At 45.0% G+C, this 13429-nt stretch overlaps 1 protein-coding gene across 2 annotated transcripts in view; it reads right to left on the bottom strand.

Annotated features, from left to right (window-relative positions):
• Positions 1-8479, bottom strand: part of TRIM36 (tripartite motif containing 36) — a 46173-nt gene extending 37694 nt beyond the window's left edge. Inside the window, exon 1 of one of the 2 annotated variants that reach the window (XM_006134474.4) lies at positions 8173-8479. In XM_006134474.4, coding sequence (XP_006134536.1) covers positions 8173-8268 — 96 coding nt within the window. In that variant the 5' untranslated portion in view covers positions 8269-8479. The remainder of the gene's footprint in view (positions 1-8172) is intronic. The other variant, XM_025190383.2, reaches the window with a different exon arrangement.
• Between the last annotated feature and the right edge of the window lie 4950 nt (positions 8480-13429).

Genomic DNA, 13429 nt, shown 5'->3' with positions numbered 1-13429 from the left:
CAGAGGGCTTGCATAACAGATGTGTTTTGTAATTTGGATTGGTTGTTTCTAAACAAAATCCTAGATATCATCTCCCCACTCAGTCCTTCCAGAATGTGGCTACCAAAGTCATTTCTTTTGCTCCTTACTTTGACCTTGTCACTCATTATCCAGGAGTTACTTCATTGCCTCTCACAACACTGTACATGAGAGACAAGAACTTCATCCTTGTTGCTAAGCCCCTACATTGGGCAGCTCCTGCCTACAATTGGAACCTTTCTTCCAGATCTTTCTCCTCCAGGGCATTAATGAAGTCACCTTTGATATGTGATAGAAATGTAGCCGTGTTAGTCTGGGGTAGCTGAAGCAAAATGCAGGACAATGTAGCACTTTAAAGACTAACAAGATGGTTTATTAGATGATGAGCTTTTGTGGGCCAGACCCACTTCCTCAGATAAAATAGTCACAACCATATATACCAAAGGATACAATTAAAAAAAATGAACACATATGAATATGAGTTACCCATTACCAAGATAGCTTCCCCAATTATCACCTCTAATACCATTAACTCACAAACATCCCACTCTCCCCACCTCTAATATCATCAATTCACAGACACTTACCTTCCTTCCTTTCCGCCCCCCCCCCCCCCCGCATCCCCCTCCTGTTCTGAAATGTGATTTGTCCTTTTCATATGTGTTCATTTTTTTTAATTGTATCCTTTGGTATATATGGTTGTGACTATTTTCTTCCACTATTTGATCTGAGGAAGTGGGTCTGGCCCACGAAAGCTCATCATCTAATAAACCATCTTGTTAGTCTTTAAAGTGTTACATTGTCCTGCATTTTGCTTTACCTTTGATATGCACTTTGATTCCCTTCAAAGTTGTTTCCATGCTGTGCCTACCATAGAGCATGCCCCCAGCCCATTTGCCAAGCCACCTCACTGTCCAGTCAAGGCTGTGGTGACTATGGCTAATGCGATTGTCTATCCTCTATCTTAAAACATTAACCACTATCAAAATGTTTCAAGTGTTACAGTTATAGAATCATTCTGGTCTCTCTCTCCAGAACCCCACTTTATTTGAAGAGTATGCAAACTGAAGTCATCATGATACAACAGTGAGGGTCATAAACAAGTTGAGAACTTGTTTTTATGAAGCACTGCAAAATTTAAATAAATGTAAAGGCAACAGTGGATTTTTAATTAATACATGCAGCCAGCCACTAAGACCATCAGTTTCATTCTTTACCCACAATAGCCACGTTCCCAAATACAAAGTGGGAAAATGTTGAGATCTATAGAATCAGAGGTTTGGGCGACATTTAAAACTTAGATAAATATAACTACAATTTTCAGAGATGTGAACAATCCACATGACTGAGCGGTGTAGCTATGCCAATGTACACACTGGTGCAGGCTCAGCTAGACCAACGGAAAAATGGTTTCAATGTTTGAAGAAATGGTGTTCCTACAGCAATAGAAAAAACCCACCTTTTCATCACCATAGTTTTCATCTACACTAGGAAGGTATACTGACAGTTATGGCACTGTATTATAGCCATGGCCAAACAAGGCTTTAATTTCTATGCCTCTCTCATGGTACTTAAGCCATTTATAGGCTCTAACAGTCCTGGGGGCTGGCCATTCAATCTCCACTGCAGGAGCAGAGAGGTGCTACAGGTCTTGATCCTTAGCTGGCCTTACAAACACTGCTGAGCTGGTTTATAAACTTCTTCAGCTGGACTGCACAGGTTGAAGGTTACATTCTCAGCAGGGGCAGATACAGTGCCATGGAACCTGCACAATTGCCAAGATGTTATGATCCCCCTCAATTATGGGACAGATAACAATGATGGGTATATCAGTACTTTTCCTTTCCCCACTACCTTCTCCCTTTGTCACATTATGTCCTTAGCTCATGTTAGCTCTTCAGAACAGGACAGAATCCATCTATGAAGTGTCTAGTATACTACTGAGTGCTGTTTACAAATAATTTAGCTTCTACTAATATAAAGCACCCATCCTCACATTCAGGAAACCAACCCAAACACTCACCTATTGATAGCAAGAACATCTGAAATAATATTTTATATTTGTGTGTGTGTTATACTCACCCACCATAAACAATAACAACTCCTGTTCAAGTGAGTCATTATGTTTACATGGTATTTTGGAGTGAGCATCCCAGCCTTAGTCAAACAAACTTGGATTAGTAGGGCTCTCACAGCACTAAAAATAGCTGTATGAAACACACAGAAGTTACTGTGATTCTGTCCCAAGCTTAGACTACACGGCTGCTAATAAACCCTACCATGCTTCCTCTTTTCAGTTCCTCACACAGTTATGGCTCTATACATTGGTACAAAATCCATACCCTCTCCTGAAATTAAGCAAAAACTGTACCATAAGATAGTTATCAATACACTCACTATTCAGGAATGTATCAGACAGGGATAGGGAGGCAGAGTTTAGGGTATTTGAAGAGCCTAATTAGGAGTTCCCCGACTTCCAAATGCCTTTTAAAATACTATTCAAAAGCACTCGTGTTCTAAAAGGTTTGGGGTTGTTTTTTTAAGCACTCTTTATAGTACAGTGTTTTGTCTGGAAGCAATATTTTTAAAGCTGCTTGTTATGAATCACAGGCTCTCTGGAGACCCAGATAAAAGAAAAAGAGTGGAGTAAGAAGAAGTGAAGAAAAGAGCCTGGGGAATTGACCAAGTTTTGTGTATATCGTGCCCCTTATTTTAACAAAAATCTACAGTTAAAAATAGTCATGAATAAACTAAAGTATCACTTACATTTTTATTGATTTATAGTCTGCTCATATAAAGCCATGCAAGAAAACTAAATGCAGCAGTGTCAGCACTAAACACCATTTCCAGAGCTGCACTGATATCAGCTTACAAAATATATTTGTGTAATCACCTGGTGTTAAACATCTAAGTCACTCCTGTTAGAGGACCCACCGTGTGAATTCCAAGATCCATTACAAATAAGAATAAAAAATTGAGCTATAAATGGGACAGAGTTTTGTGAATGGAATGGGCTGAAGAGGAGATGTTTTATTAAATATTTTCACATGCCACTGTTGCTAAGCGGCATTTCACATAACAGAGAGTAACAAAAAAGAGAACTGATATGTCATTAGTATATTATATTTACTGAAGAGGAGACTGATGACATCAAGGAAGGTTGATCTTGTGGTTAAGGCACAAGAGAACTGGAGGAAGATCAACCAATTTCCCTATGCCACAGTTCCTCTTCTGTAAAACGAGGAAAATTAGCTTAGCTTCCCAACCCTACAGACATATTGTGAGGCGTCTGATATTGGAATGATCACCATAGAAAAGCCCAAAAACCAAGAGGTCAGAAAATGCCAAAAAAGGTACCAATCTTACTGTCTTTATAAACTCCAACCCCCCTCCGTGTAAGTCAAGTGAGAGTTGATGTGTATTAGGATTGCAGAATGGCTCTTTGTGAATTAGCAGTCAAGATCCACATTGACACTACTTATGTTACCTGTGGATATATACATTATGCACAAGACAATTTAGCACCAGTTATCAGCACAGAACAATAATTTGGATGCGGGGATGGAAATAAAACTCTTACAGAACAATTCAAGAGTAGGAAGGGATTCCTTCCCTTGGAAACAATGTTTATTATTCACAACATTTAGAGCATTCTGATTCATGACGGGCAAACATTTTTCTTCAGAATTATCTTTATAGGGCACCAAGCACAAATCCCCTTTAGCAGGATTTAAGAGTATTGACGAGAGAAACAGAAAACCACAACAGAGGGAGGAAAATTTCTCTCACCCCAAACATTTATAATGACAGCTATCATTATTTTCAAGTTACAGTTGCTTATAAGAAGTGTGTGTGGGGGGGGGAGAACAGGACATGAAGATGATTGAAATAAAACCACTTTTGAGTATGTATAAAGAGTTGATTATGCCTTGAGAACAGAAAGAGGAAGTGTGCACAAAATCATTCCCTCAACATTTTAAAACTATCTGAAATACATAAATTACTTTAACAATCACAACATATGGCATAGGCTTTTGGGGAAAGCAAGCCAGATATAATGGGAATACAAGGATATCAAGGGCAATCACATACAAGAAGGGGTTAGGGATATAGTGTAGATGATTAACCATAAGAACATAAGAACGGCCATACTGGGTCAGACCAAAGGCCCATCTAGCCCAGTAGACTGTCTGCCGACAGTGGCCAGCACCAGGTGCACTAGAGGAGGTGGACCAAAGACAATGATCAAGCGATTTGTCTCGTGCCATCCCTCTCCAGCCTCTGACAAACAGAGGCCAAGGACACCAATTCTATCACCTAATCTCCATGAAATTATCTAGCTTCTCTTTAAACTCTGTTATAGTCCTAGCCTTCACAGCCTCCTCTAGCAAGGAGTTCCACAGGTTGACTATGCTCTGGGTGAAGAACTTTCTTTTATTAGTTTTAAACCTGCTACCCATTGATTTCATTTGGTGTCCTCTAGTTCTTCTATTATGGGAACTAATAAATAACTTTTCTTTATTCACCCTCTCCACACCACTCATGATTTTTTTATACCTCTGTCATATTCTCCCTCAGTCTCCTCTTTTCTAAACTGAAAAGTCCCAGTCTCTTTAGCCTCTCATCATATGGGACCCGTTCCAAACCCCTAATCATTTTAGTTGCTCTTTTCTGAACCCTTTCCAAGGCCAAAATATCCCATAAGCAAAAGGTTATTATAGGTTAATTCTATAAATGACACTGATTCTCTCTCTGCCGCCTGCGGGGCCCCGTCCTCCCCCCCACTAAGCTGCACAGCACAACTGCACAGGTGATTAATCAGCTCTGCCCGGTCTGGGGCGGAACTGATTAATCACCCGTGAAGCTGTGCTGTTGGGCAGCTTAGAGGGAACACTGCCCCTGTAAATTTTTTAGCAGGCCTGCCAACAGCTCAGCTCAGTGACAGCTTGCGCTGGGTCTGGAGCCTACCCCTGCTGTGACTCTGCATTTAGAGTGCATTAGGAGCTAGGTGGGTAGGCAGCTTGGCTCAGTCCTGGCTTGCATAGGGGCTGGGACCAAAATGCAGAGCTGCAGTGGGGGATAGGTCCCGGATCCAGTGCATCACAGGACTAAGCCTGGCTGCTTGCCCACCTGGCTCCTAATACAGTTTAAATGCAGTGCTGCAGCGGGGGCACAGTGTTTAGGAGTCAGGTGGGCAGGTAGCCCAGCTCAGTTCCAGCTCATGTTTTGGAGCTCAGACTCTCTACACATCCACCTCCCCAACAGGGGCTGCATCAGAGGCCGCAGCACGGGGCAACAGGCAGCCAGTCCACGAGGGAAGTTGGTTTTTAAACGGGCTCCCCTTGTGGACTAAGTTCCTGCCTGGCACCCCACACTGCTTCCTCTGATACAGAGGCAAGCACCTCGGAGTGGCAGGGGGTCCTCAGGAGTGGGCCAGAGCACACTGGCTGCTAGGTCTACCCCCCTGGACTATAAAATAGTCATGTTACTGATAAAAATTCATTAATCAACTATTCAGTTAACCAATATTCAACTACCCTAGAAAGGGTCTGGGTTTTTGTTTTGTAAAGATGAAATTTTTGAAGATGCAGACACTGACAATTCCCCCATGCCATATCTCACCCGGGGGTGGGGCCACCCATGTGCTGCGTGCCCGGGGCCGGCACAGACCTCGCACCGCGCACCCGGGGGTGGAGCTGCCTAACCACCGTGCACCCGGGGCCGGCACCGATCATGTGCTGCACACCTGGGGCCGGCGCCGCTCATGCGTCCAGGGGCTCGCACCGCTCATGCGTCCAGGGGCTCGCACCGCTCATGCACCGCGCGTCCAGGGGTGGGGCTGGCCCCGATCACTTGGTGGGCGCATAGAAATGGCCCGGCAGGCACTATGGCACCTGCGGGCACTGCGTTGGGGTCCACTGTCCTAGGCCAAAGGTCCCATTGGCAGGGTCATCCCTATGGTGGGGCAAGGCCTGGGACATCCCGGGACCTCAGGTCCTGCACATTCCCCTGCTTCCTCACAGCTCCTGATATCTCCTCTCCTGAGCAATGCCAGGAGCTGGGGAGGCAGGATGGAGCAGAATGGTTCCAGCTGGCCTGCCACTGGCTCCCATGCCTCATCCCACACAGATCCCATGTCCCTGTGAAGCATGAGGCCCCCCCAAGAGCGAGGCCCAGCGCAACCGCCCCAAACCATCCCTCGGCACAGGTAATCCACTTCAAGGAGAGGCAAAAGCTAGGACCACAGAATAATTCAATCTGTTGCTGTCTACATAGGGTGCAAGTGCTCTCATAGGCCCAGTCTGCATGAGGAAAAAGTGTGTTTTAAATGCATGATAAGCCCTTAGCATTAGCAAGGCAAGTGATAGTTTTCACACCTGAGCGAGGTAGGTGCAGAGCCTCCATTTACTCTCACCCAACCGTTTGAAAGGGCTGCTTGCGTCATCCACACTAGAATTACAAAATACATCAAAACCATACCTCTTTTCCCTAGTGTAAACATGTCCATTGAGTTAACATATTTAAAAGTTAAGCACTGGTGTACATCTTTGCAGTTCTCCTTAATTTTCAGTAGAACAAATCCATAATGAGAATACAACATTTCTCAGCCTTTTTAGATTTCTGGGTTTGAAAAAGCCAACAGGCCGACAACAGCAATTTGGGTCCCAAGACAGAAATCAATGGGCCTCCTCTTCCCACCCTCACCTCCCCCAGCAGTGAGGCAGACCATCCTCATCCCCCACTTGCTTGGATGAGCCTCAGGGCAGCCACACTGCACATCCCTTCCTGGGATCCAAGTTGACTGCTCTGGGAAAAGCTATAGCATCCTCTCTTGATGCAAAGACATGTTTGATATGCTCTATGTAAGTTCCAGGGCCTGGTACCAGGCCTTGGAAACTACATGGGGCATATCAAAAGCATACTTGAATCAAAAAACTTTCCCCAAAGCCTTCAAAGGTGTTGTAGCAGAGGCTGGGATCACCCAGGGCCTTAGCTAATTGCCCCCTTTGCTCTTGCCTGTCCGGCAGACCTGCTAACAGCTCTCAAACTGTGGGTTCTGACCCCAGTTTAACAGGGTTGCAAGAGCTGGCCTTACACTTGCAGGAGCCCAGGGCCAAAGCCTGGGCCCCACAGATCTGATGCCAAAGCCAGAGGGCTTTAGCCCAGCATGTCAGGGCTCAGTGAAGTTGAACACTCCTGAATTACACTGACAGCTGTGAAATCACCTGTGTTGGAGTCTCCTGCCCCACCAAGGGTGTGGGCTCCAGCCAGGGCCTGACAAGGCCAGTCCCTCTCTCTGCCACTGTGATTCCTGCCCAGCTCCCGGAAAATAGCTCCTCCGCCTGCTCCCCGCCATGCGCAGCCTGCTCTAGTATTGTTGGAAGGGGGGAGTTCAAAGGCTGTTTCATCACCGCCAGGGTGGCAGAAAGGGCACAGCTGGGGTGTGCCACCTCCTCCCCATGAGCTACCAAGCAAGCGAGGAAGGCCTAGTCTGGCATCGCTTCGTGCTGGCCGAAACCCTGTTCACACTGGTGCTCAGGGCGAAGCCGGTTTTGGTTCAGCAGAGGCTGCCCCAAGGCACCAGCTGGCCGGGCAGCACTAGGCGCTCACACACAGCACACTGGCACAGCTACACTTCATTGCCCGCAGCCACCGACTGGCTCACTCCACTTCAGCTACCCAATAGGTGTAAACAATTCCGGAGTCAAGTTTAAACGACTGCCCTGGAGGGAGCTTTTCTCTCTCTCACCCCTCCCCTCCCCTCGAGGTGCCACCCACAGAAAGGTTTGGGGAGACGAAAGGCACCCGGGTCGCACGAACACTTCACTCGTGTTCGCCCCTTTGGTGCCCGTCGTGCCTAGCCATAGGAGGGGCTCGCAGGGTGCCCGCGGAGCCGGCTTAGAGACGATCGAGGGGCTGAGGTTTGGTCGCGTCGGTGTCACGCGATCTGGATTTGCTCGGACACAGCGGGCGTCGCAGCCAAGCCCGCGTGTAAATCAGTTGCTCGCGTCGGATCTAACCCGGGGTTTGGCCACAGGTGAATGCAAACAGCCCCATCGCCCGCCGTGGGCTTTGCCTGCCGCGGCGAGCGCGGGAAACCTGCGGCTGAGGAGCGGGACCGCAGCCCGCGCGGCTGGGTCCCACCGTCCTTACCTTGCCTTTCTCTATCAGCTTCACTATGTAGCCAAACTCACTCCCTCCGTCTGACTCGCACATGCTTGGGCGGGCCAGCAAGAGTTTCCAGCGCATTGACTGTCGCCCGCGGGCCCGGCCGCAGTTTTGTCAGAGAGAGAAGAGCGAACCCGCCCTGCGCTCCGCCTGCTCGCAAGGAAGGAGCAAAGACCAGCGCTGCGCGGTCTTCATTGATTGTGTTTGCGAGGGGGGTCAGGGAGAAGATGAGCTAACGGAAAAAACGTGAGAGGCTGTCGGATGTGAACATTTCATTAGATGAACTCTGTCTCGGGACAGTCAAGCTCCGCCTAAAGAGGCTGCTTCTTCCTCCGCCTCCTCCTTCCCTCCCCACATCGCATCAGCTGGGAACAACAAAGCGCCAGTCCATTTCCAGAGGGTCCCATGAATAAATGTGTCTAATCTGATCTTCAGATTGATTCAAGCAGCCTTTTGATTTGTTTGGATTTTTCAGACTGGCTTGCAAGCCTCCCCCCATCAGACAGCCTCTTTGTAGGTTAACAAATAAAAGAAAGGAACAATACACAGCAAAGGAAATAAAACCGGCTGTGGCATTCAGAAATTAGGTCCCGCAGCAAATATTAGGGCATGCCTGGAAATCAGCCTATTAGGCCTGTATAATTAATGAAGCTAAGTGTGTATTGATCGGGAAACTGGGAGTGGCTAATTAAAAAAAACATGCAATAGTCTATGGGATTTTTATGAGCTCCATTGAAGGGTTATATGCAACTGATGACAGATTTAAAAGATACTTAACTGTTTATTTTAACATGACGCTGTCAGGTTAAAAAAAATCAATTTGTCACCTGTATTACATCAAGTAATTAGGACTGAGGGTTTTTTAATATGGGATTTATTTTTCACATTATTGCTGTTTCTCTGCTTTTCAGTGTTTAATTCATCTTGGACAATGAAAATGCCTTCATTTTCCACAGAGACATGCACCAGCACCTGGTTATCTTTACACATAGGCTGCATCTAGACTGGCAAGTTTTTCCGCAAAAGCAGCTATCTACACTTTTGCAGAAAAGCGTCCGTGCCAATCTAGACGCTCTTTTCCACAAATGCTTTTAATGGAAAAACTTTTCCATTAAAAGCATTTGCGGAAAATCATGCCAGTCTAGACGTAACCATGCTGAATGGTCTCGCAGAAGTCACAGGATGTCTCAGAGTGTACACATTTAAGTATGTAAGTTCTTGCAGGATCAGGACCTAAAGCAATACCTTAAGCTGTGTTTAGATGTTATGATGGCCTTGAAAGACCTTTGGCCCCAAGGCTGCAATTGGATCAACCAAAATGAGCTTTGCTCCCTGGGGAACCACACACAGACACACAGGGGATCACCCACATAAATCTGATTACAGAATCAAGGCCTAATATTGATAAGAATGATTACTGTGTAATAAACTATTCTGAAATAGCTATTTCACTGTAAACATCTTGGCTGTGTCTAGACTGGCCACTTTTTCCAGAAAATCAGCCGCTTTTCTGGAAAAACTTGCCAGCTGTCTACACTGGCCGCTTGAATTTCCGCAAAAGCACTGACTTCCTACTGTCTGAAATCAGTGCTTCTTGCAGAAATACTATGCTGCTCCCGTTCAGGTAAAAGTCCTTTTGCACAAAAGTTTTGTGCAAAACGGCTAGTGTAAACAGCTCAAATTTGTTTTCCGCAAAAAAGCCCCGATCGCGAAAATGGCGATTGGAGCTTTTTTGCGGAAAAGCGCGTCTAGATTGGCACGGACGCTTTTCCGCAAAAAGAGCTTTTGCGGAAAAGTGTCCGTGCCAATCTAGACGCTCTTTTCTGAAAATGCTTTTAACGGAAAACTTTTCGGTTAAAAGCATTTCCGGAAAATCATGCCAGTCTAGACACAGCCCTTGGGTGTCCCTATGTACCAAAAACTATTTTGAAAGAGCTATCCTGGTTAATTTCCCCATGTAGACAACTCCTGAAGAACAATCAGCTTTACTTTCTGGTTCTTTTGCATGGTAGATCCCTATTGTAATGTCAAATCTGTAAACACTGTAGTAAAATGTTTAATTTTTGAAAAAATCAATTATTGAAAAAGTAGTTAACATTTTTATCAATAATAGGTTTTGTAAAACATTTTTGTCTCCAAAAACATATATTTGTCACTTTTTAAAAATATCTGACACTATCATTTCAACTCATGTTCATCCTTTATTTCAACCTGTCTATCTTTGCCTGAGAAATTACTGGTGCTCTTTCCTGGTTTGTGAGATGGATAATTGATGTAATTTACAATGACACAAAACACATTCCTGATGTTTATATGCCTCTTTTCAAAAGGAGTGACTTGACACTACGGCTTAAAGTGGATTGGTATGTGGAGGTACAACATAACAGCAGCTCTACCAAGATTCCACCTTGTTTTTCTAAATTATGCATTTGTGGTTTTTAGGGGGGGGGGGGGAGAATGGGGGGAAACAGGGCAGGAGAGGACTTATTTATACCCCAAACTGAACTGGTTTACCATATATGCATATAATTTATACTAATTGTGTGTACATGGTCACACTTGTAATGGTGTAAGCTATTGTATTTGAGCCATATGCCCATCCAGGGCTCTGCTGCACTAATTGCAGCATACTACAATTTCAGCAAGAATCCCAGACTCGTAGGCAATTTTCATGCCAGTTTATGGGATAGGTCCCAGAGCCCAAAGGAACTGGGAATGGAGGAGTAAGATTCCCATGTCCCCCACAAGCTGTGTCCCAGAAGTCAACTGATGCCTGCACAATTCGCATATTTCTGTCACTGTGAGGGAAGCCCCGAGGGATGCTGCACTCCTATCCATTACTAAGGTGAAAAAGCAGCTCCTGTGATCCCTCCTGCCCTCGTGTATTTGTGACAGCACCCAAGGAGCAGCAGGTACTTTGAAATTGCTTGAGATGGACTATACAAGGCCTACTGAAATTTTCACATGAGGGCCCATGACACACCCAAAAGCAATGAGGGGAGAGCTTGTACTGAAACTTTACATCACTCAGTTTATTTTATGATGATAAAGGGTGGAGCAGATTCATATGTGATTAAACATGAGGACCAGATCCTCAGTTGATGTGGATTGCTGTAGCTCCAATTTAACTGTCATGGTGCTATGTTGATTTACACCCAAGATAAATATTTTGGTGTCCAAATGTCCATTTTCTCAATAATACAGTGTGCACCATGTTATAATAATAGTTAGGGCAACACTTCCTTCTCTTTGCTGGTTTTAGGGCCTCTTTGCTCCCTTCCACACCAAAGAGAGCTCTTCTTTGGCTCTTGTGTACTACCCACTCATCTAGCCCTTTGGTGGTACAAACATTCTAAAGGGTATCTGATAACGGAGCATCTGTTCAGAGGTTGGGCTTTCCAAGTTTTCTGTTCCTGCAGCAACATGATCCCAGCTCCTTTATACAGGTTATACATGGAAACAATATACCCTTTCTTAGGAACCAGGCCACATGGATAGATATCAGGCTTGTTTGTTACTAGATACTATAGATCAGATGACTCGTTAACCAAAGAGCTTGTTATTTGAATACAGTCATGTACTTTCAGTACACTTTCAGCACCTGGTGTATTTGTGACTGTGGTTTAGGAATGAACAACATGAGGAAAGGGAAGAAAGAGCTGTCATCAGTCAATACAGCTGAGAGGTGCTTGATATATAATTTAATATCATGCTAGGTATTTTGTTTCTTTGATCCAACTAAGTGACAAGTACCTTCTTTACAACTCAGTAAGTAGTAGTAAAACCCACCTCCCCCTCCACTAAGGAAAGCAGGAGCCCAGACAGATTTAATGCTAGTCAATCTAATTTTTGAGAGGGACACACTGCAGAGAGTGTGGCAAACTTCCACTATAGTGCTATAGTTCCTTTTCCAAAGCATTACCCTACAGCAGAGGTTTGTTCAGAAGAGCATCTTACAGGTAACACAGTCATCATGTCTAATTTGGGGGGAGGGAAATGATAGCAGCAAAGCTACAGCATGGTAGCTCTGCTGGCATAGTCCCTTAGAGTAGAGGCAGCCTACCAGAACAGAAGGGCTACGTCTAGACTGGCATGATTTTCCGCAAATGCTTTTAACAGAAAAGTTTTCATTAAAAACATTTGCGGAAAGAGCATCTAGATTGGTACGGATGCTTTTCCACAAAAGCACTTTTTGCGGAAAAGCATCCGTGCCAATCTAGACGCGCTTTTGCGCAAAAAAACCCCGATCGCCATTTTCGTGATTGGGGCTTTTTTGTGCAAAACAAATCTGAGCTGTCTACACTGGCCCTCTTGCGCAAAAGCTTTTGCGCAAAAGGACTTTTGCCCTAACGGAAGCAGCACAGTATTTCTGCAAGAAGCACTGATTTCTTACATGAGATTGTCAGTGTTCTTGTGGAAATTCAAGCGGCCAGTCTAGACACAGCCAAGGGGTTTGTCTAGCACTGTAGAGACACTATATCCCTGAGTGACAGGAAGTAGGGTGATTGACAGGTCAATGGAAGACTGTCCTAGGTGCATATACACTGGGGCTGTGTCTAGACTGGCCAGTTTTTCCAGAAAATCAGTCACTTTTCCAGAAAAACTTGCCAGCTGTCTACACTGTCCACTTGAATTTCCGCAAAAGCACTGACTTCCTACTGTAAGATATCAGTGCTTTTTGTGGAAATACTATGCTGTTCCCATTCGCGCAAAAGTCTCTTTTGCGCAAAAGGGCCAGTGTAGACAGCTGAGATTTGTTTTCCGCAAAAAAGCCCTGATCGCAAAAGCGCATCTAGATTGGCACGGACGCTTTTCCGCAAAAGCACTTTTTGCGGAAAAGCGTCCGTGGCCAATCTAGACGCTCTGTTCCAAAAATGCTTTTAATGGAAAACTTTTCCGTTAAAAGCATTTCCGGAAAATCATGCCAGTCTAGATGTAGCCTGGGGGTTAGGCTGGTATAGCTACAGTGCCCAGCAGTGTGGATTTTCCACACCGCTGAGGGTGTAACTGTAACCTAAGTTTTAGATGTAAATCAAGCCTTAGGAGTATAACTATATGAACCTGAGTTTTACATGCAGATCAAGCCTTAGGATACTAATTTAATCAGGAAGCAAGTGCTGAATAAATGCTGTGCTGGGGAAGATAGACAGCCATGAGACATTATTATCTCCAGAATGATAATCAGACTGGGGCAAAACATGCACTTTTGATCTGTTTAGTAATGATAAGCACTGGGAAAAGC

The sequence above is a fragment of the Pelodiscus sinensis genome, chromosome 6 (genome assembly GCF_049634645.1).
Source record: "Pelodiscus sinensis isolate JC-2024 chromosome 6, ASM4963464v1, whole genome shotgun sequence".
Lineage (NCBI taxonomy): Eukaryota > Metazoa > Chordata > Testudines > Trionychidae > Pelodiscus > Pelodiscus sinensis.
This window is presented reverse-complemented; position numbering and strand designations above follow the sequence as displayed.